This window comes from Drosophila melanogaster, chromosome X (assembly GCF_000001215.4).
Source record: "Drosophila melanogaster chromosome X".
Taxonomy (NCBI): Eukaryota; Metazoa; Arthropoda; class Insecta; order Diptera; family Drosophilidae; genus Drosophila; species Drosophila melanogaster.
The window spans coordinates 11,430,270-11,454,481 of record NC_004354.4 but is presented as its reverse complement, the minus strand read 5'-3'; the positions used below and the strand labels follow the sequence as shown (position 1 = coordinate 11,454,481).

Below are 24,212 nucleotides of genomic sequence, written 5' to 3'. Positions count from 1 at the left end.
TGGTATTTTTGGTATTATTCAAATAATCGATAATGCAGTAGAAACTTTTCTATCGGTTATCAGCTATCTGCGCTTCAGAGAATTTTAGTATATGGTAATACTTATTTAGCGGCTTACTTCAGCTTTTGCGCGACGGTCACACCGCCAGTGGGCGAAAAAAAACATTCGTGAATTCACCGTCGTCGAACGAACGCTGTATTTTTTTCCAGTGCAATATTCGGTCGATGTATAACGAGTGATTGAATTAAAGTAGTCCTTTTAAAAAAAGTACTAGTATTTAAATAAAAATAAAGTCATACAGAACAGCATAGGGAGAGAGGGCGAGAGAAAAAATTGCTGCTGCTGAGGTGTGTGCAATTGCCTGTGCGTGTGTGTGTGTGTGTGTTTGTGTGACGTTTACAGCAGCAAAAAGTTCGGTAGTGTCGTCAAAATAATCGTGTATTATAAAGTTAATGCAAACGATTCTCGATCGGATACGAGTTGATCGCGACATATTGAGTTCGTCGAATGTGGAAAAGTCTAGCTGATTGAAAACGAAACGCGGATAAAAAAAAAACGATAAACAACGGCAATTTGTTGCTGCCGCAACAGCAACAACAACAGCAGCAGCGCACTAACGCAACCACCACCACCCCCTGTTCCAGCCTAACGGTTCATTTACAGTGGCCGAAGAAGCAGCAGCAAAGGTGAGGTTCCAGCATCTTTATTTATATTTTATGTGTCGTTCTTCTTCATCATCTTTACTTCTTCCGTAAAAAAACTCAATGTGTGTGTGTAAACATTATCAACGAAAAAAGTGGAGTGGGAAAAAATACAGAAACTTTCTTTCGCTGTCTGTGTGGGTTTATGCTCGCGTGTGTGTGTCTGTTGCTACCTTTTTTTTTTTACAAATTAGCGAAGCAGCAAAAGAAAATCGGGTACAACTAATTTTGTATGCTTAAATTTCGCGCATTAATGTAATTAAAAGCGTCCATTGTCCATTGTTCATCGCTCATTGTCCATCATCATTCATCATCGTTCATCATCGTTCTTTGCAGCTTCGCTGAGCAACAACAACAACAATGACAACAGGGCAGCCCTGCTCTTACTTCCTTTTCCATTTCCATTCCTATTGCCATTCCCATTGCTCATTTCCCATTGCCCGCTTCCCTTTCCCAATTCCTCTTTCCCAATTCGCTTTGCTCTTCCACTCCCACCGCATCAGCTGCTCCTGCCACTAGTTGTTGTTGTTGTTCCTGCTCTGTTGTAACCTTGTCTTGCTCTCCTTTCCTTTGCTTTCCACCCACTTTTCGTGGGCCCAACGCACAGTGGGAAAATTCAGCAATCGAGGGAGGGAAAAACTATTTGCCAGTTATAAAATGGAAATGGAAATCGAAGAATAATGACTCTACGTCCACTCTTCTGTAAACCATTAATTACGACCAATGGCTTAGTAATATTTAAAAATAACATCTAATCTTGTTCTCCAATTTTCACTGTGCATCTCTCCATCTCGCTCTAGCCCGCTCTGCGCCTGCGCATTGCCAACTCGGCGACACCTTGCAAGCAGCGTTGCCACCTTGCACATGGCCTACGTAGACGCAACGAACAGTGGGGGTGAAAAAACTAGCATTAAAAATAGTAAATTGCTAGCTTATTAAGCTTCATTGTTGTTTGTTTAATATGAATACAGTTAATTTAACGCTTTCATTGCATTAAAAACAAACTGGCTGCAGCGAATTTCGTCGAAACTAGCTAAAAGATTGCTGAACTCTTGTTTATCTGCCGGTCGTGATAAGCTTTGTATCCGTATGTAGATTACATATACGTGCAACTGAGGGCTTTCTGCTAAATTATATCGAGATCTTAAAGATGCCCAAAGGCAGACAAGTGCTCAGTTACTTTATACTTTACTTTGCTTTGGAAATGCAGCCATAGTCCTTTGACCTCTGCTGTACCCGACCCATCGCACTCAAGTCTTTTGTTTTTGTTTTTTTTTTTTTGTGCGTGGGGATTGTTGCGTGCTTATTCAAATTTCAGTTGTGCTATTTATTTAAATCACGAGCATTAAAACTAGTGGAGCACATAGAGCAGAAAGTCATCGTCATGTTAATTATGATCATAAATTTGCAGAGCTCGTGGGTGTGTTGGTGTATCATCCGTCATTATCTGGAGAAGGTTGGGGCAGGATAGCCTTCATTCTGCCTTCTCTGGCCAACAAAAAAAAAACATATACATATATAAAAAAAAGATAAATAACAAAAGTCAAGATACTTTTTTTGGGTTATTTCAAACGGAATTCTTTTTGCGTTTAGCGGGTTTTTCAACTATCTGCTCAAGTGTTTTCGCCATGTTTCATTATTTGCATTGTTTTATGATATTTTGGCGGTTGTTTGTTGCTGCTTATTATGTTGCCCATTTCGATCGCGCGAGCTTTCGACCTTCGCCGCAAAGCCGCAAAAAATATATGTCAAAAATAATTTGCACTTGAGTCTGTTTCCCTATCGGCGTTTATTTTGTATTTATGTATGTATACATATTTTTTAACGGATCATACCAAGCGCTTGCCAACACGTTTTCGCGCAACCAAACTAAACGCAAATTAAGTAAGCCAACTGTGAAATTACAGTGATCACTGTGCAAAAAAAGACTCCGAAATAAATGCGATTTTGTTAACATTTTAAGTGCATTTTAAATTATAAAATATATATGTAATTACTTGTTTAAGCGAATACTAACTATTGGAGTCAAGTTCATGATCGAGCTGCCACCTTTCTTTGTGGGGCTCAACGAAAAGTATCTATGTAGCGTGGCTTTACTTTATTGGCATTTCGTTACTTCCTCTGAAATTTGTTTTCGAAAAAAGTTTGACAACCTCATGCCGTCTCTTGCGATTGCGCAGCTACCTTTTGTTAGCCGTCCCTTTCTGGCGAGGCAAAAAGTGCCGTTATGTAAAATCAGAGGCAATAGCTTCCACAACATAAAACCGATATGTATGTATGTTTCGCCAAGAAATATCGAAAATAACAACAATGGGGCTGGGGCATCCAGCATCCACACAGTCGTGGCCAAGCTATTATGGCCACTTGGCCAACTGGAGGCTTACCTGATTTACCTGCCCCAAAGCATAGAAAAGCAGGTAACAACAGAAGCGGTAGTGGCGATACCGATATGTGTGCCAATCTCCAATGCAGACGTGCTGGTATTTCGGGGCACAGTGAATGCCCGATAACTGCGAAATAATTACGATACTTTATTTTTTGTAACAGCTGAACCAGAAATATTGTTTATTGTAATAATTTGTGTACTTTTCGTATTTACAATGATATTCTTCCCTTTGCTTCTGTTAGCCAATAGCCACTGTGAGTTTGGCCAAATTCCAGATTTCAAGCAATGATTTTACAGTTTGGCCAACAATGTCGGTTTGTTTGTTGTTTTCTTCAGCCAGCCAGTTTTCTTTCCTGATTTTTTTGTTTTTGTTTGCCGCTCCCTATATTTTTTTCACTCAGTCATTCAACAGCAATTGCAGACACATATCGTTTTTGCTATTTATTATTGCTGGAAACTGAAGGAGTTTCGTCTGTTTCCATTTCCATTTCCATTTCGATTTCAATTTCAATTTCAGTCTCGGTTTCGAATTCGGTTTCTTGTGGCTGTTGAAATCCAAAACGGCTCGAATATTGCGCTGAAAACACTTTTTATTGAAGCACTTGTGAATGCTACTACTGGGAACTTATTTTAGCCAATGGCAACTGAAACAACAATTGTACGAGTACACTGTAAATGGAGATGTATTATTTCGAATCGTGTTGTAACAATCCCTTTTGGAATTGAACTTGACATTTAAATTGATTGCTAATTGAAATGATTAAGTTAAAAGGTCATTGCTTTTCGTGATCATCTCATTAAGTACTGAAATGAAAAAAAAACAGCTACAATAACAAAATACTTTCTAGATTTGCCATATTACTCTGCGTTATCCCAGCTGTTTTTTTTTTCAAGTGTAACTAGTAGCATACAGCATCATGTGCTGAATGAATTATGTTAATGAGTTTGGAAGTTGGCTGGGGCTGGCCAAAAAAAACTCAGGGGAATTGTATTTCATAATTCCATTTGTCCGCTGCCTTTTCCCCTTTTTTCATATTTTCCGTTTGCTAGACTTTATTTCATCGTGCCGCCCCTTTCAATCCACTCAAATGCACTACAAAAGTTGTTGAAATAGTTCGATTTGCTAATAGTACAAAACAACTAATAAATTAACTGTAAACTATCAATATTTAAATGTATTTCACTTGCAAACTTACCATTAATTCAGTTATTATAAAAGTATATAAGGTATAAGTATAAGTATATATTATAAAAGTATCAAACTAACCCATTTTTTTGACTGCAGCTGTAAATGTCATTTGCGCGATAAAGTTTCATTGTTCTCAAATCTTGAATTGTGCTCGAGCGGAGTGCGTCTTTTGACTGATTGAAGAAATCGTCGAATTCTTATCGTCTGGGCCTCGTACACCCCCCCTGTGGCTTCTATTTCGCCCTTCCTGCTTCTGGTTTTTAATGGGTAACTACGCCCTATCAGTTCCACTGTTGCACTTGTTTTTCACTTGTTTAGAATTCGTGGCGATGGATGGAAAATTGAGTTCGAGTTGGGGCGACACTTGGGTATTATGTATATACATTGCCACATTGGCATTTCCACTAATTGTGGCAAGCAGACAGGTAAATGCATTTTGTAATTGCCACCCAGAGACAGTGAACGCTCCTTAAGTGAAACCATAGCTTTGCCTTTTAAGCTAACATTGTTTCAAAGTAAGAGAATTTTTCAAACCCATGTTTCAACTATTTGACGGTAAAAGTATGTGAATAATTTAAGCAGCTTCCATTATCGAGTGTTTACTGTGACTGACGTCACACCATTGCCAAGGGCTCGATTGGCGTGGGTGGGAGCGAGATAGCCAGCGAGTCAACAATTCAAATTGGGTTAATGAGAGTTGGCCAACTCAGGGCTTGGTTCTATATGTATCGGTGTTGTGTATCTGTATCTGTATCTGTATCCCCGTATCCGTATCTGTATCTATATGTATGTACACACAAGTGGGCGGTGGTTTGGGCGTGTGATTGCGTGGGCGTGGCACTCTTGAATTTTTGATGATTGGGCTTAAATTACATTGGGGACAGCAAGCGAAGCACAACAACTTGCTGTGATATTAGGAAACATTCTTATACGGGCCAGACGTATGATTAGGATTTGCTGCCATCCCATGGGCTTACATCCAACATATCCTTTGAGAAATTTTGTGATACTAGTTGCACTCAATTTGCTTAAAGTCGTCTAACTTGAATAAAAATCTACACTTTCATATTTCAAACCTATATGGAATGAATGAGTTTCTAAGCCAACCAAGCTATGATGTGCTAATAGGCTTATCAGCGCACTGGCTGTTTATATACATATGTGCCTTATAGCCATTGCCGCGAGTGTGCCGAGTGGTACTCTATGGCTTGGGGGCGTGACTCGTTGCATTAAAAGATGCAAATGCATATTGCAGATGCAAATGCAAATGCAAATGCGGCGTGTGTGCGTGCGCAAATTAGCAAGACAACAAATGAACTTCGCTAAATGCTATCGCCCCGGTCACCCATGTATTATTCATTAATGTCCGGCAAAAAAACAGCAACAAAATCACACACAAAAAGCCAAACAAAACAAAAACAAAGTTAAATAAAAACACGAAATAAGCAAATTGTGATTTGTTCGAAAGTGGCAAGAGTAAAAAAAAAGAGACGGACAAAAAATTAGCTAAAGCATTCACCATCAGGTTTCTGACTAATCGCCGCCCCGGTACAGTGGAGTCCATTCAAATGGGTCATACGCACGACAGGCTGTCGGCAAAAGATGTGGAGCAGATGTGACTGCGGTCGCAACAGATGTATAATTTGAGTAAACCGCGGAGATAAAATAAAATAACACTGCCATGAGGCTGGCACAAAAGTTATTATTATAATTTGCGAATATTCAATGCTCTACTTTGGAAAACAAACTTTCCAAATTGGATGTACAATCAAATCTGATACAATTTCTAAATTTCTTTTCTGAATTATTATTTCATATAAGATTTATTGATAGTTAAATATTCTTTCTAATAAATGTTTTTTGAGTCTAAACGAAATTTCCATGGGTAAAAGTAAAAGCAAGGGAATACGAAACACAATTTAAAAACAGATATTTTACAAATCGATAGTGAAAGGGTAAAGCAAAACAAGTTTTGGAAATACCTAATTTACATCCCAAATGCCATGAGTCACAAATAATCTGGCTGAAGAAAAAAAAAAAACTTACCTGCGACAAAGCGAGCGATTGGTTTGAAATACCCCGCGAATCGAATCGAATCAGAAATTGTGATGGTGTTTTTTATACTCTTTGTTTGCCTTTTCCATCTGCGGGCTGCCGACGATTCTAACGGTCGTGCATATATGTATGTATGTATAATGCATATATTTATAATGCCAAAACCATGAGTCGGCTCGGAACTAACGATTCTCATAAAAGCCAACGAAGCCAGCGACTTCAAGCCAAGAAGCTGAAGTAAAAAAAAAAGCGAAATGTGAAGAACTTTTTATGAATGAATTAGACTGGAAATAGTGCAGAAATATCTGCCAGCACACACATGCTACTTCACTCTTCACTCTTAACTCTATGTGCTGGTATATTAATATGTATTTATACGTATATATACATATATACATTTTGCCTGCACTCAAGCTTAAGGCTGTAGAAACTTGAGAGGTCTTAGAACCCACAGTGGGCGTTAATAATTAAGGGGCCCAACTCACAGACCATGCTAGAAATATATGTATGTATATGTATATATGCACAAACTATATGTTGTGTCCTCTGACGTTTAAGCTGAAAAGCTGAAACTTATGGTTTGCTTCTTCTGTCTAATTTAAGATCCATTAATTGATGTCCAGAGGCTACTTTTTGTATTGCCGCCAGCGTAATGTAAACATCTGTTAACAGACTGTGACTACAATTAGTTATCGTTATTCATTCCGCCTATACATGTGGATGTACATATGTATGTATGTACACTTGTCTGCTCGGCATTATTTTCGCTCGTTTTGTTGTTGCTGTCGCAATTATCTTTGCGTTGGATTGATAGTGGCAGTGAAATAATGTCACTGGATTGCCAATTCAGCACAAAAATATACATGCTAGTGGTACAGTGGTCTCCCGCAAAGCACACCGCTTGAATATACAGCAGATAGAATCATATATCGAAGGGTACTATTCGTAATTTACGGTTCCATTACATTTCTGTGTAAGTATATGTAGGTAAACTTGTAGGTTTCATTATGGCCATGTCGCACTGTCACAAAAATTGTACCGCCTAAAAGTATGACTAGTTTGAATGAGCGTAAATCAACACACATACCTATTGATTTTCATTGATCGGAAATCGGGTTAAATTGCTCGTGTCTCTGTGACGTCAAAGCCTTTGACTGTGTCCCACATTTAATAACAAATAACAAATCAAAAACAGTAACTAGCATGGCCTAAAAGTATACCTCAAGTTTGTTTTAGTATTTCAAACCGTTTAACGCTTGTATGTGTATGTGAATGATAAGAGCTAAACTTGTTATCAGTGTATCCGCAGTAGACTTGTCTACATAAGCGCTTTTGAGCCAAATATCAATGAAGAAACCGCTCTGAATGTGTGACACCAGTTCGAGTTCGTTTGGTCTTTGGTCTATCTTCCAGTTTATTACCATTTTCGAATGTCATTTATATCAAAGGGGGTTTATTTGCCCAACTTGTTTGAGTGCCTGTCAAAGATAATCCCACCTGATGTATGCGATAGAAGAGAAAAGGAAAGGCTGTTTAATTACACTGTATTGGGAAAAATGGGTCACTTCTATCACACTTTGTGTTTTCCAATTGACAAAAAGAAAGTTTTGTCTTCTCATGAGCATATTTTTCATAGAATTTCTATATCAAATGGTTAATATTTAATGATGGTGTTTTATTGTATAGCTTGATTAATTAGGTAACTGCATATCTATGAATAACGCTATGATTAGCGTTATATCATCGACACAACTTAACCAACTTGACCTTTAGTGTTACACACGGTTACTAGGTGTTAATTTTCCATTCGGTTGGTTGGGTAACCATAATCCCTTGCTTTTTTTCCCATTCAGTCAGGGTTAATCTGGCCAATCGGTGTTTGTATGAAGTCCCCACTTGAACTTCGACCAGGTGCGTTTCCATTTGCCTTCGTGTTGGTGCTTTCGCAGGCCCAAACTTTGGGGTCCAATATCGATAAAGATCGTCATGCAACCGGATGAGCGGCGAATTCCCGCGTTTTTTTTTTTGTATTTGTGAATTTGCAAAACTAAATATGCAATAGAATCAATCAATCGTTTCCAAGGCAACAAAACACCTGCAAAATACTAGTAGCCCTTGTACCCGCACAATCTTTTTCTACATTTTTTATAGCATTTTGGTTTATTATTTGTCTACGTATGGTTCTTAAAATAATTAACACTATCGACCGATTAAAAAAAAAAAAAATAATAGAAAACAACTTATAACCAACTACTTAAGTGCATAGTGTGAAGTTCCTTTTTTTTTTTTGATGGGCTGATGGAAAAATTACAGATTGCGTTTCAGAGCCATGAGAATGGGTTTTCACTAACAATAGAAACAGAGATAATAGAAATTTTGTGAACTTTACCACCTAATAATGTCAAAATGCGTAAACTTTGGAAAAAGTTCCTAGCAGATATAAAAAAGTTATGAATTTAGTAAGGGTTATTAATTGGAAAGGCAACTTCTTATAAACTAAGTTTGATCTAAAGTAGCTATTGAATGTTGACATTCTTCGAATGTATCTCGTTATGATTAAGGCTTTGCAAAGCACACGGATTTAATATTTCACTACTGCCCACTGGTGGTCATCACATTGATCAGGCCGGGCATAACCTCCGCCTGAATGGGTCCATATTCCACCCGCTCGCCGTCCACCACCAGGATGCCATCGGAGCTGCTCGGCTCGATGCGGAATGCCCGACAAGGCACCACCTTGATGAACGGATCCTCGCCGATGGGCAGATGGGTGCCTGCGTTTAGGTTCAGCATGAAATTGAGCAGCTGATGGCGACTAACGCCTCTCCGGATGATCACCAGGTAGATGAGGCCATCGTCCAGACGGGATTCGGGCGCAAAGAAGACATCGGAGGAGAGATGGGTGGTATAGGCGGCATGGACCATCACAAAGTCACCATCCTCGCAGATCCAACCATCGCTGCTGAGCAGTGGCATCTGTAATGGTGGAATGGTGCCCGTTGGCACCCTCTCAGCGAATTCCGCATTTGCTGCCTCGATCCGCTGGCTAATGCTCATCCGGCTGCGATTGGATCGCATACTGGGTCCGCCCAGGGAGTAATATGCCGTTCGCCTGGACATGGCCGAGTGCCAACTGTCGGCATGCTGGCGGTAAACCGAACGATCCAAAGATATGGCATCGGCGAACTGTTCTCCATCCAAGACCGCCTCCCCCTCCTCCTCCTCGGGTAGATCATGGAATTCCCCGGCATTCAGAGGCAGAGATGAGCGGATTCCTGCAGCCGTTGATTCTGCAGGCAACTCTCGAGCCGCTTCCACTGGTGGTTCCTTCTTGCCCTTGCCCAGTAGATAGGACACTCGGCCTTTGTAGCTGCGCAGCCCGATCAATCGCTTGATGGCCCACAGCGTAAACCTTTGCGCTCCAATCGATCTCAATCGCTCGCTCTCTATATCGATGTCGGCTATCAGACCCCAGCCCACCGACAGGAAGGAGTACATCACAAAGTGCTTGTCCCGCGTCGCCAGCTCCACTCTGACCACATCCATGGGTGTACTTTTGCCCGCCATGCAGGTCAAGGTGGCGTGGAGAATGGGCTTCGGTTCGTACGGTTCATTGCAATGATGGGCCACACTTTTGGCCAGACCATTCCCGGAACCACATGGTATAATGCCAAGCGGTAGCTCCCTGCAGGCTCGGCGCCAATCCATGCGTTCCATTAGCCCATTGAGCACTTCGTAGAATAGACCATCGCCGGAGGCAACCACAATGCCCGAATAGCGTGTCAGCAGATCCCTTCTGGTCCGCACGAACTCCTTGGCATACTGCGGATGTGTGGTGATCTGGAGATCGTATTGCACCTCTGCTTCCGTCAGCAAAGGTGCCACCTGTTTCTGGAAGAGCTCACGCCCTTTGCCCGAACCGGATTTCGGATTCAGTAGGATGAGCAACTGTTTGCCACAATCGGCGGGCGAACTGCTGCCATTGCCACGCTTGTGCTTTCGAATCGTATGATGCCACATCTCGGCGGTCTGTAGATTCACTCCGTAGTCATTGCTCGAACGAAAGCGTAGAATCCGGAGCGTTTGGACACGTCGCAACGGTTTCTCCTTCTTCAAATATGCATAGATGTACAAATAGGCGCTATTATCGCTATCCGGTTCCGAATCCGCCTCCTGGCCCGGAACATTTGGATTGCGGCAGGAGTTTAGACCGCCTCGGGCTCGTTTCTTCAAACGCCGTCCGTAGCGTGATCCTATGATATCATCGATCCTGATCAGCTGCTCATTGATGTGATCATCTTCCTCGGTTTCGCGTCGCAGGTAAACGCCTTCCGGGCATAGTTTCACCTGGATTTTGATGCTCTGCTTGCGCCGGCTATTGTCCACGAAGAAGATTTCGCTCAGTTCCGTTGGCGTGCCGCTGGCCACTTCCGTATCCGAAGTGGGCGTGGAGGGTTCATGCGTCTTTCCACCATTTCCCATCAGATTTTCACCCGACGTCCCTGTGTTGGCCGTCATATCTTCTTTGGTATCTTCGTGTTTGTTTCGACTTAACTTCACTTTTTAGCGCTTCTTTGACCTTGTCTTCACGTGCAAAAAATAAAAAACAAAACAAAACAAAAAACACAATGGTTATTGGTAGTGCAAAAAAAAAGGAGTAGAGCGGTTGGAAAAAATATTATAATTGCCAACTTAAAAAACTCGTTTATTTCGCTGTTTATTGTGCGTTGGCTTTTACTATCATTAGTTGTATTCCATCTATGTGAAATTTGAGTTTCAAAACTGGTTTTTGTTCCAGTAAATAATATATGTATATATACAATTATTTCTATTTGCCTCGGATGTGTGTCGAAATTTATATGCGCCGCGATTGCTGATGATTTCACTTGAATGGCAACCAAAATAAACTCCTTAAATTACACTTTAAAGAAAATAAATTTGATAAATTTTGTGGAGTTTGCAAACCAGTTAACGATTAAGTTCATTTCTTTTCGTCATTTGTTAACAACAATTTTTTTCTTTGTTTTATCATTTTCTTTGTGTTGCTCGAATGTGGACGCAATAAAGTAACAAACAATATAGAATTGAGGGTTTTTTTTATTGCTCATAATTAAAAAAAAATTACTCAAGCTTGTAAAACATTTTTTTTATATCATAATGCACAAAAGATTTTAAGGTTTTATTGTTGCAGTTATTAGTTATTAATTTATATAGAAACGTATAGTGTTTTGTGTAAACTATGCACATTGAATGTTGAATGTTTTGTTTATTGTTTATTTGTGGCATACGGAATTGGATTATTTTATTTACGCTTTATTTGGCAATTTCCATTGCGCTGTTTACGTATTATTAAATTAAGGGTTAATATATTTTTTTTATTGTTGATAACTTGCCCCGACTGCCGATTATTATTCGCTATTTACTATTTTTGTTTGGCATTACATTTAATTGTTTGTCCACATGCGATCGACGCTGTTCACCGTAAAGACTGCGATATATCTATATATATATGTGTGTTTGTATATAGTACATATGGTGGCTCGATCCGGCCGATCCAATCCGATCCGGGTTGCGATCGCTTCCTGTGCGCTTGACACGACAATTCGTACTGAAACTCTGAATCGCGAGGGTGAACTAACCTTATTTCCAATGGAGATTTGGTTTTACGATTGCACTGTTGCTGTTGCTTTTGCCTTTGCTTTTTGCCTTTGTTTTTTACTTTGCTTTTACTTTCTCACACACACACCAGCGCGCACATATGTATGTACATACATATACACTTGTTGGTTTTTGGCCTTTTGTATTTCGTGTCGAAATCTAATCAACACGTATCGTATCGATGAGATATTACCTGTGGGCTGCCTTTGCGCCAGTTGTTATGACTTTGCTTTTATTTTTCGATTTACTTGGCAGGGGGGGTTTCTCTCAGTGCATTTCTGCAATTGAACAATTTGCCTTTGACTTTGGAACGCGAGCTTTTTGGCTGGCATTGTGCGTTTGGGGATGTGAGAATGTTGCATTTTTTTAGGGCTCTTTTTAGGTACAGTGATCAGTTGATAAATTGTACTGTTGCATAAATTGTACTGTTGCATAAATTGTACTGTTGCACTGTTGCATTTTTTGGGATTTATTTTGGAATATCATCAAAATCAAATGCATTATAAATATGATTTTGATTTTTTTTTCCGTATAATAAAATCGATAAATATAAAGGGAAATACAATAGAAAAAGCGGAAAGGTCACGAATTTGTTTAACCACTGTGCATGTGCCAGCTTTTTGCAATGTACCGACAATGCAATTGTTTGCTTACATAGACAATAAAACGGCACTTAACCCCAACAGTTCTCTGCACATATGTGTGTGTGTGTGTGAGCTGTCTATCGTTTTAATCGATCATTTTGCGTGGGATAAGTGAGTAATAGGCAGTGGAAGGGGCATTGCGGCACATGTTGCGTATACGTCACGTTGGTCCTCAGATCTTATCGCTTATCATTTGTGTCCTAATGATAGTTGTAGCACCCGGTGACTCACCCAATCGCAATTCGCACAAAGTGTCACGTTTAAAGCTCTTAAAAAGAAGTAAGTAAGTAATCAAATTCGGTAGAATCGGCTGCCAGGTGTTGGTTTTAGATAAACTTGATATGTTTATGTCAATTTGCGATTTAAAGGGCTTGCCATAAATAAATCGCAATTTCTTTAGAATAATCAAATTTGTTTGTGGTTTTCCTCTGACAGGTGCACAAATTGTATTTTTTTTTTAAATATTTTCTATTTGCTTTTAAACGGCGCGTTTGTCGATATCAGTAAGCGAAATAAATATTGTACAGTGTATTGATATTGGCCACGGTCATTCCTGGACACATGCAAAGTACAGTGGTAACACGGAAAGAGCACCCAAAGTGATTTGAATTTTTAATGAATAATTTAGTGGCTAAATGTTTGATGATTTCTATACGTTTTAACTTGTAGCAAAGTAACGTAAAAATTAAATATAAAATTGCATTTAAGATTTAATCTTTTGAATTATAAATAAATATATTTTCCCATTTTTATCATATATTGGCAACCCATTCCTTTGATTTAAACAAGCCCTTTTAAAAAGGTAATAAAATTGTTTTGAGTTTCCCAAATTAAACACACCTAAGTTTCGCTATGCTATAATATTGACGCAAGTGGACGTACCTACCCGTATTTTACTGTAGCTAAATTGAGAGATACGCCTTGTAAGAAAAGACACGCCAAAATGGAATATTTAATGGGCTTAAAACGTTTTCTCACTGATTCATGGAAGGTTTTGCGTTCGCACCTAAGTGAATCAGACCAAAAAAAAAAGAAGCAATGCAGACAGTGCAGTAGGGGCAATACCATACACTTCACTTTGGTAATTATAACTCGTTCATTAGTCTCAGAGACTTAAAAACTTGGATTTATCATTTGAAAAGGGAACCACTCAAGTGGTTACCCACTACAACGTACACATATCTAAAAAAAAAAACATACAAACATATACATACGTATGTACATCTGAATGCACTAGCTCACGAAAAGTCGAAAAGTATTCCATTGGCTGCTTGTGTTTATCGTTTCCTGACCTACATATTTATTTGAATTTACTTTGCCTTTCAATTCTATTGAGACCACACCGACTGGGGCAGGAGCAGCCATCTGTGGGCGTGGCATTGTCTGGCCAGAGGAATCCATTAGATAATGGCCAGACGGAGCAGACGCAAACCCAAAGGCGGCTCAGAGTGCCGCCAGATATAAACAGCTGGTTTTGAGTGGGTTAAGAGCCAGCTGATGAACTACAAGTGTATCCATTAGGAACGTCAAATAGTGCACCCAAAAAAAGATACATTCGAAATAAGCTAGTTTTCGTTGTAGATGTGGTGATATTTTTATAAATGACAGCTTTTGTTTTATCAGCAGAATAAAATGGTAGGTCAAATTTTGATACCTTTAGATAAGATCACATACCTCTTGATGCAATGAAACTTGATAAATGTGAAAAGTTTCCAATCAATAGATACACCAATTAATACATTTCCTTGGAATCGTTTAATGTGGAATGTCGTATTAATGAAACCAGTAACTGCGGCAATAATATTCGATTATCGGAACGTTGATAAAAGCTTCTACTTCCACCGAAAATAAAAATCCGCATCCGCAGTTTTTTACTGCAGTAAAAACCAAACTGATTGATTAAAAACCCGCCTAAGAATGTGGAAGCTATCAAAATTGAGTCTTAATAATTATCTATCTTATACTGCGTCTTTTATTGTTTTTTCTATCATTCCTCTCCAAATTGATAATTGTTGCGTTTTTTCTAACAAGTTTGAACTTCCTTTGGATTTATTATGTTTTTTTTTTGTCGCGAGAGCCAGAAAAGTCGGAAATAAGAATATGGGTTTCTCATCATTGAATATATTGTAGTTTCCATTTTACAAGCATTTCTAAGTTCTGCCTTAATTTTAATTACTTATTTTCTAATTCAGTTAATTACCTAATTTGTTAAGCATTTTTCGCTGCTCTTTTTTTTATTGAGAGCGAAAAATAAGAAAGTTAAACTTGATCTAGTTGCGTGGTAAAGTTGAACATACCCGCCGCAAAGAAATTGCCGCCTAGGCAATCAACAGAAAGCCCTGACAGCTTTTTCCATTGTTCAGTTGCAGGTCCAAACCCCTCACCCCCCTCTGGTCCGCCACTCCCCCCTCCCCCCCGTAACCCCTTTATAAGCACGGGTTTTGTAGGGCGCACGAATAATAAACAAAACAAGAGGGAAACAAAAACACAGAGGCTGGCAAACAGAGTGGAATACTTTGCACTCGCGCTTCTATTTGTTTAATATATATGTATATATATATTCATATATATATGTACATATATAGTATTTTGTAGTATTTCCATTATGTGGCACATGCCAGTTCTCGAGAGGAGTTCATTTCGCTGGCTTCTCGAATTCCGGTAACTTCAGTTTCGCCAGCCAGCCACTATCTCAATTGACTAATTAACTAACAACACAATTTTTCTACTCTTCTCTTACAGTATGCGAAACTAGGAGCACCATGTGGCGGTTTTAGAGAAGCAGCAAAGTATTATTAACCACGATTCGGGATTAGGATCAGGATCAGGATCAGGAGCACTACAGATTGAAGCAATCGAATTCGAGGAAAACGGTAGTCCAGGGACGCAAGATTCGGAAAGAGGGGAGTATAGACTGAGATCAAAGATCGGAGAACGTCGTTCTGTGTCAGAAGATGACCCTGACCACAACGACCACTGCCTCATCAGCCGAGAGCCAAGCGAAAATGGACGTAAAGGGCGGCGCACTTCCCGGCGAAGAGAACCTGCCCACATCCGAAATGGATCTGCTGGCCAAACTGGAGGCGGCCAATAAGCTCATCGAGAGCGATGCCAAGTCCCTCAACTCTCTGCATTCCACGCACAGTCGCAAGAACTCGGATACGAGTCAAATCAGTCTTACGTCGAGTAAGTATGAGTTAGTGGATCTTCAAGTGAAATTGCCAAGGCTTAAATACTCTCACTTCGATTCTGTATACCGTATCTAGTTTTTTTTTTTTTTTTGTTTCGGGTCAAAGGTTATCATATTATTTTAACGACAAAAAGCGCTGCGTTGTCATGGTCTAGCAAAATCCACTTTTAAAGATATCGATAAGGGATCCGCCGACATGTGATAGATATTTCAATAGTGAATAGATGGCTAGGTGACTAGCTGACAAGCTGACTAATATTAAATCCGATTCTGTCGAATAGCGATGACTAAACACATTAACAAAATTACAAGCTAAACAGAGATATGTTCTACCGGGGTAATATACATATATCAATATTAAGCAGTAGCAAGTGATTAACCAAGCAGAACCCGATGGCTAATTAGTGTGTTCGCTTCAGGTGGAAATTCGGTGGCCGAAGAGGACATCTGGACGACGTGGGCCACCATCCTCAATGACTGGGAGGGAGCACTGAAACGAAAGAATCCCTGCGTCAGTGAGCTGGTGCGCCGTGGAATTCCACACCACTTCCGAGCGATCGTATGGCAGCAGCTAAGTGGAGCGTCCGACGGCGACAAAAAACAGTATGCGGAGTACATCAAGGCGACCAGTGCCTGCGAGAAGGTCATACGGCGTGACATTGCCCGCACCTATCCCGAGGTGGAGTTCTTCAAGGAGAAGGATGGACCCGGACAGGAGGCCCTGTTCAATGTGATCAAGGCATATTCTCTGCACGATCGCGAGGTCGGCTACTGCCAGGGCTCGGGATTCATTGTGGGCCTGCTGCTGATGCAAATGCCCGAGGAGGAGGCATTCGCTGTGCTCGTGCAGATCATGCAGCAGCATCGGATGCGGCACATGTTTAAGCCCTCCATGTCGGAGTTGGGCTTGTGCATGTACCAGCTGGAGAATCTGGTGCAGGAGCAAATACCCGACATGCACATTCACTTCCAGCAGCAGGGCTTCCAGACGACCATGTACGCCTCCAGTTGGTTCCTCACCCTATACACGACCACTCTGAATGTCAATCTAAGTTGTCGCATCATGGACGTCTTCCTCAGCGAGGGCATGGAGTTCATCTTTAAGGTGGCCTTGGCCCTGCTGCTCACCGGCAAGGATACGTTGCTCTGCCTGGACATGGAGGCCATGCTTAAGTTCTTCCAAAAGGAGCTGCCCGGTCGCGTGGAGGCGGATGTCGAGGGCTTCTTCAATCTAGCCTACTCCATAAAGCTGAATACTAAGCGTATGAAGAAGATGGAAAAGGAGTACCAGGACCTCAAGAAGAAGGAGCAGGAGGAGATGGCCGAGCTGCGGCGACTGAGACGCGAGAACTGCCTGCTGAAGCAGCGCAACGAGCTGCTGGAGGCCGAGAGTGCCGAACTGGCCGATCGCCTGGTCCGTGGTCAGGTCTCCCGAGCTGAGGAGGAGGAAACTAGGTAAGCGATTGGAATATGGAGTATCAATGCATATATAAACTGGTGGTTTTCCTCTTTCTCATACAGCTATGCCATTCAGACGGAGCTAATGCAGCTGCGCCGATCATACTTGGAGGTCTCGCATCAGCTGGAAAACGCCAACGAGGAGGTGCGCGGCCTGAGTCTACGGCTGCAGGAGAATGTGAGTATTGAGTACTGGGTGACCAGCCCAATTAGCTTCGGCGATATGCGACCCCATGTCTCGGTCATTTGTCCTGTAACTAAAACGGAATCTGTTGCTAATCTTCTGTATTCTTTTCTATTTTATTTGATTTCTTATGGTTGTGGTGCTTCAAAATATACACACACACAAATTGTTCGCTTTAATACGAAAACAAATAAATTCAAAATAAATTCTAAAATCACATACAGAACGTATCCATCGACAGCGTAAGTATCTCGTGAGTTGTTCACGTAACCTTTGCTATGTAGTTTGAATGTACAATACAATAACTCTGCCGTTCTGTTGTTTTGCATGTTTATTGTTTTGCCCTAAATACATAAATAGAATATCGTATTTGTAACAACCAGTACGCCCAGCGAGTATTCAATAACATTTAATTCGGAAATCGTACTTCTCTTTAAATTTATTTGAATTATATTAGTTGCCTAATTAAAAAATTATAATCTAGGATAAGTACATAATAGGATTTTGCACCCCTGTAGACTTTTTTGTATCATAGCTAACAACTTACATTCTGCATGCCCAAAATCACTTTGTTTTAACATAAAACAGCTCAACTAATCCCATTTTCGATTGACATTTAGAATAACTCCCGGCAATCGTCCATTGACGAGCTCTGCATGAAGGAGGAGGCGCTGAAGCAGCGCGACGAGATGGTCTCCTGTTTGCTGGAGGAACTGGTGAAGGTGCGTCAGGGACTGGCCGAAAGCGAGGATCAGATCAGGAACCTCAAGGCCAAGGTCGAGGAGCTGGAGGAGGATAAGAAGACGCTGCGGGAAACGACGCCAGACAATTCGGTGGCTCATCTGCAGGATGAACTGATTGCTAGTAAACTTCGCGAGGCTGAGGCCTCACTTTCGCTAAAGGATCTCAAGCAGAGGGTGCAGGAGCTGAGCAGCCAGTGGCAGCGTCAATTGGCCGAGAATCAGCGCAGCGAAAGCGAACGCACCACCAACGCTGTGGACTCTACGCCCAAAAAGCTGTTGACCAACTTCTTTGACAGCTCCAAGAGTAGCGAGCACACGCAGAAGCTCGAGGAGGAGCTGATGACCACGCGCATACGCGAGATGGAGACGCTTACCGAGCTCAAGGAGCTGCGACTTAAGGTCATGGAGCTGGAGACGCAGGTCCAGGTGTCCACCAATCAGCTGAGGCGGCAGGACGAGGAGCACAAGAAGCTCAAGGAGGAGCTCGAAATGGCCGTGACCCGGGAGAAGGACATGTCCAACAAGGCGCGTGAACAGCAACACAGGTTAGTTGCATTATTTTCACGAAGCCATGTCACGTTATATTTATATTCGATTTCATCTCTAGATACTCGGATCTGGAATCTCGCATGAAGGATGAGCTGATGAATGTGAAAATCAAATTCACCGAGCAAAGCCAAACGGTGGCTGAACTGAAACAGGAAATTTCCCGTCTTGAGACCAAGGTATTTAGCCACTGCATTTGATTACTTGTTTGCATTTATCTAAAATATTTCTTTTACTAAATTATAGAACTCGGAAATGCTCGCCGAGGGCGAACTGCGCGCGAATCTGGATGATTCGGACAAGGTGCGCGACCTGCAGGACAGGCTGGCCGACATGAAGGCGGAGGTGAGCGTGAGATGATCTGCAATGTTCACAGCATTTGTCGCTAATCCCCCACTGCTTTTGGTTTTGGTTTCGGTTTCGGTTTTAAGTTCATTCAAATGCCAGCAGCAGCAGACATTCAATAATAACACGTCCACCCACTCATTTTATGTCCACCCATCCAACTGACTAAACCAGAGGCCAGATCAGAGACACGTTTCCAATCTGGAGGAGCACGCTGTGGCCTCCTGTAGCGGATTTTCACTATAAATATGCTTTGTTTGCTAGCTGAGCGCAAGTCAAATCTGTTTGCTATGCTCACATTGCAAAATATATCGATTTGACTTGAAGTTACTAATTGAAAAAAGAAACCAAAGAATTTTTGAGTTTGCTGTGCTTTACTGTACACCCATTTTTAAATTGCTATTCAGGCATTTTATTGTACGTTTTGTTTTTAATTTTCGTTGGCTAATTTTAAAAACACATTCCGTAACCCATTTGCTGTAAGCCAAGATAATAATCTTGTATTTCTCATTGAATTTCTCTTTCACACGCAAAAAAAAAACAATGCGTTGTTGGTCTTGCTCCATAGTATCCCACGCCAATAACCAGCCCCGACACTGAGCCGTGGAAATGGATAAGCTAAACTAATTTTAACACCGCCCCCGAATACGAAAACACACGAAATTGATTGATAACGAAACAAAACGATCAAAATTATGAAAATTACAGAAAGAAAAAAAAGATTTAAAAGCAAATTACCGAAACCCAATTAGAAAATCAAGAAGCCACAATTATCCTCTAATCTTAATTGCCACAAACACACACACACACACACACTCAACTCCCGAAAACGTTAAAGAAATTCAAATGTCAAGCAGCAGGCCAAGCTACCAACTCTACCCAGGTCTCTATGAAACTGCTCAAAAACAACTCAGTACTTTTAACCAATTGCGTATTTGTAGCATTTGCTGTTGACCCTACCATCCCAACGTCCATAGTTTGTTCGCACGATTTGTAGTCCCATTTCCATAGTTTGAAAATGCATGAATGACCCCCCCCCAGTTAACCATTTTTGTATTGCTAGTTTTCGTAGTTCATTGCAAGTCGATTTCAGTAAGCCATATTCATTCACGCATAATAACGTTTAGAGCTCAAAACTATACTTTATAAAATAATATATTATTATTGTACCTTAATCGTGCTGCATAGTGTACATCTCTCCGAATTTTGAAAAAGAAGCTTTCTGCGAGCTTTGAGCTTGTACGCGAACCTTTATATGGAATACGTTCTAGTTCCGATCGATTCGATGTATATGACTTATTTCGACGTGGGTCAATGACTCCTACTCCTAATAGCATTCGTTTTAAGATTGACTTGACAATGGTGCCATGTGGAAGATTTCGGATTTGATTTTAATCGAAAGCCGCTGTTGTTTGTTTTGCATACTTGTAATGACGTATTGTAATCGTTGGTCTTGACATGGGAATGATGCTGTTTTGACACGAGTTCATTTCGACCTTGCTATGGATTATTTTTATTCGATTTTCAATTGAACTGTAGCTAGAAAATTGAGGGAGTGTTCTAGACCTATGATTTATAGAAATGCATATTGTAATATTATTAATTTTCTGCACGCTCGCATGCCTTCTTATCTAACACACACACTCACAGCACACTACTAATCAATAAGGTATTTAAGACACGTTCCACTACATGGACATTAAATAAGATTTATCTGTAGTCGGATCTATGTTACTTGTTTTCTAATTACTAGGTTAAAGCACTTAAGGCGGCTTTTCTTTTCAGTTTAGTGACACGTGGTATTATATATAAAAAAAGAAGTAAATATATCTATGTTTCAATCGCCGCATGATCAAAATTAGCAACTGCTTTAGCCTTGTAATCGTATTTTACACGTATTTATTTATAATTTATTTTCTTTTTTTAACGAACTACCAACTAATGAATCTTTTCGATTTACTGCAGCTGACGGCATTGAAAAGTCGTGGCAAATTTCCGGGCGCCAAACTGCGCAGCTCCTCGATCCAATCGATCGAATCGACCGAGATCGACTTCAATGATCTGAATATGGTGAGGCGCGGAAGTACGGAGCTCTCCACATAACCTACAGATGGATCAGATCTAGCATATCCAAACCAACCAACAGCCACAACCAGTAGAAAAGCAGCGAGTGAGAGGAAAGTACAGGATACACCCAAATCTAAATGGGTGGGCAAGCTGGAGGCGATTTATATATATTAATATATATATACATAGATGGATATACATATATATGAGGGGCCTGTGATTATGAAACGGAAAGGGAAGGTGGAGCATCGAGTGGAGGGAGAAGTAGAAGGAAGAGGGCAGAATAGTTGCAATCCCATTACAATATTAGTTATGTATAATATTCGTTAAAATTTTACTACTACTATTACGATATATGGATATTTTAGTACGATAATTATAAACTATATTTTTTTTTTTGCAATAATTTTATTACTGTTATGTTTTGCAATCGAAACACACTCATATTTATTTATTTTAAATCCTAATTGAAACGATATTGTGAGAGTATTTTACACCCCTGTACATTAATCAATACGGCAACTAATCCGATTCGATGCGATGCGATGGATTGGAGTTAGGAGATTGGCATTTTGATATACCCTAGATGTATGGCACATATGCAATGCAATGAATTTTATGTAAACCCCTGAGGAAAAAACAAAACCATTTCCCAACCCAGGCATCCTGTGAACCACTTTTAATGTAAGTTTTAAGCGAATCCGAAATTGTTCTTGGCTACAAACAAAACAAAAAAAAAAAAAAAAACGATTTTAATCAGCACGCACACCTTTTTAAAGTGTGCGGATAATGCTTGGTTTATCCACTTGATTTGTATTATGATTTCATCCCTGTAGAATGATATTAACACTCACAAACACACAGTTGTCTGGAATGAATTTTGTAACTCTCGTATAGTAAGCTAAACCAATCTAAATCTAAAACGATAACTAAAATAAAACCAAGTGCGAAAGACAAAGTAACATGCGTGGCCAAATGCAAGATGAGAAACTGAGAAACCAATATATAACTATTAAAAATAGTTTAAAACGATATGTGAAAGAACCACGAGAAAAGGGGCCCACAATTTATCCCCGTTTAAGAACGATATTACGATAACGACTACGATATTCACACTACTTACGATATTCTACTTAGTTAACAGTAGCGCTTATCTTTATCCACAAAAACAAAGAAAATACAATTATATGATTTATATGGTTCATTTAACCCATATTTGGCAGCTTGTCGCGTAAAACGATTTCGATTTTGACATCGACTTTCGAAACGATTAACAATAATTATCCACAAACATTACAATTATTCAGGTTGAACCATGTTTTCCATGTGCAATATTATACATTTACTTTCGCTTCTATTGCGTTTCGTATTCTATGACAATTTTTTATTATCATTTGTTAGTATGACGTCCTCAGTGCTTAGGTTTGTTACTTATCGCAACTAAGACCGATTAACTTAATTAACTTAATTTTTGTAATTCCATTGATTTGCCCATCATGACAAACCGATTAAAAAACAGCAAGAGAAATAAGAGAGATCTATGTAATAGGATTCGTAGCTTGTAAGAATGTCGAAAATGATGTCACAAAACTTTGTTATGTAAACACTAAGTATATATGTAATGCTTAAGTTTTGTTCTCGACTTTGGCAGAACTATTAGAATTTTTTGTTCTACGCGATAATTAATGATTATGATTATGTAATGTATGTGTTATATATAACATATAAAATGATATGTTTGCGGCTAAAAGAGGAGGCTGCTGGGGGAGGGGCAGTATTAACAATCAGCAGGAGTTAACAGACATTTAAATATAGCAAACATTCCCGAGAACGTCAAATTTCCCCCAAGAAATGAAAAGATAAGCAAATTCCCCCAACAGCCTCGAGTCTTAAAAAATTGGCAAGTCTAGAGTTAATTGCGTATTATGTTATGGCAAGCGAAGGCACAAATTATACGATATCTAAAATAGTTTATACAAATTTATACACGCAAATGGAGAGCATCATTGTTGGCCAAAGTCTAGACTTGGCCCGCGCATAGTTCGGTGTTAACTGATTGACCAATAAGTGTGGAACTCGTGCGAATTGCCGTTCAAACAACTGGCCCCCAGCCCCACTTAAGTGACTCACCGGGGCGGTAGTATAATGAACCCCATCGTCGATAGCAGCTAATTTCAATGCCCTGCCCTGTCAGTTCGATTTGATAAATGTGAAAATGTGAAAAGAAAGACTCTTGGCGTTTATCAATTCAGCATGTGAATGCGAATGCCAACGACTTTGGGCCCAGACAGAAGGCAGACGGTAACGATTTGTTGACCTTGGACGGCGAGAACGATCGAAACTCCTTTGAACGCAATTAATTAGCGGGCAAACTCGCTCATAGCGTATACTTAATACAAATAAATCAAGTTCAGCTTCCATTGAGCAAGACTCTACAGTCAACAGTCTAATAGTCTTCAGTGTTTAATGTGTTCTGTGTTCATCTTGATTTGCACTTATTGATTGCGTTTCTCGTTTCATTCATTGTTGATCCATTGAACAAAGCCAGGCGACAAAATTAAAAAAAAAAAAAGTCACAAGAACTAGAAAGTAGTTGACAAAATACCACAACAAATAGTGTTATATACTTTACATATACCTAACTATATCAATATAACGATAAAACTGATAACTGAAGAGCAGAAAGAAGTAAAATTCAACTAAAACTACAACAAATCAATAAAATTAAACGGATATACAAAACGAAATCAAAGTTACAATTTTTAGTATTAAATAAATGAAAAGAAAACCAACAAAAATCGTCTTTATATTGGGGTTCATGCGGCTTATCGGCCAGTGGAAAACATATGTACATCAACCCCATCAATCAACTCTCGCCCAAAATGAACTTCATCCTTATCTGCATGCAGTCTATATACATATACGTATATGTATATGTGTACTATATAGCCATTATAAAATCAGCACGTGCCGGCGACTCAGGAGAAAGAAAGTCTAGACGTTCGCAGGCATACTAAGTATTCTTTATAAATTGTAAAATGGTCTT

The 24,212-nt window shown here is 40.0% G+C and overlaps 2 protein-coding genes across 7 annotated transcripts; one reads left to right on the top strand and one right to left on the bottom strand.

The window, feature by feature from the left end:
• The first annotated feature begins 95 nt into the window (after window positions 1–95).
• Window positions 96–23,959, top strand: Evi5 (Ecotropic viral integration site 5). Of its 5 annotated transcripts, none has more exons than NM_167285.4 (9): window positions 144–686; window positions 15,376–15,819; window positions 16,243–17,278; window positions 17,345–17,459; window positions 17,690–17,707; window positions 18,086–18,753; window positions 18,816–18,933; window positions 19,001–19,099; window positions 21,065–23,959. In NM_167285.4, exons 2-9 carry the CDS (start codon window positions 15,588–15,590, stop codon window positions 21,200–21,202), a joined length of 2,424 nt encoding a protein of 807 aa, NP_727526.2. In that variant the 5' UTR covers window positions 144–686; window positions 15,376–15,587; the 3' UTR covers window positions 21,203–23,959. The 5 variants fall into 5 exon arrangements, with proteins under 5 accessions (NP_001162722.1, NP_727526.2, NP_001259450.1 ...); NM_001272521.1 differs by lacking the exon at window positions 17,690–17,707 and adding an exon at window positions 19,668–19,982 and having other exon boundaries at window positions 21,065–23,149; NM_132488.5 differs by lacking the exon at window positions 21,065–23,959 and adding an exon at window positions 19,668–19,803.
• Window positions 8,470–11,943, bottom strand: Sk1 (Sphingosine kinase 1). Of its 2 annotated transcripts, none has more exons than NM_167286.2 (2): window positions 11,774–11,943; window positions 8,470–10,915 (listed from the first exon to the last, which is right to left on the bottom strand). In NM_167286.2, the coding sequence occupies exon 2, from the start codon at window positions 10,847–10,849 to the stop codon at window positions 8,924–8,926; it is 1,926 nt and encodes a 641-aa protein (NP_727528.1). In that variant the 5' UTR covers window positions 10,850–10,915; window positions 11,774–11,943; the 3' UTR covers window positions 8,470–8,923. The 2 variants fall into 2 exon arrangements, with proteins under 2 accessions (NP_727528.1, NP_572717.1); NM_132489.2 differs by lacking the exon at window positions 11,774–11,943 and adding an exon at window positions 11,070–11,305 and having other exon boundaries at window positions 8,472–10,915.
• Window positions 23,960–24,212: the final 253 nt, after the last annotated feature.

What these genes read in the sequence shown, in the direction of transcription:
- Sk1 (NM_167286.2), bottom strand. Translation starts at nt 10,849, where the DNA reads ATGACGGCCAACACAGGGACGTCGGGTGAAAATCTGATGGGAAATGGT.
- Evi5 (NM_167285.4), top strand. Translation starts at nt 15,588, where the DNA reads ATGACCCTGACCACAACGACCACTGCCTCATCAGCCGAGAGCCAAGCG. An exon ending in TCAAATCAGTCTTACGTCGA is followed by an intron (nt 15,820 to 16,242) that starts GTAAGTATGAGT and finishes TGTTCGCTTCAG; the next exon opens with GTGGAAATTCGGTGGCCGAA. An exon ending in TTTCCCGTCTTGAGACCAAG is followed by an intron (nt 18,934 to 19,000) that starts GTATTTAGCCAC and finishes ACTAAATTATAG; the next exon opens with AACTCGGAAATGCTCGCCGA.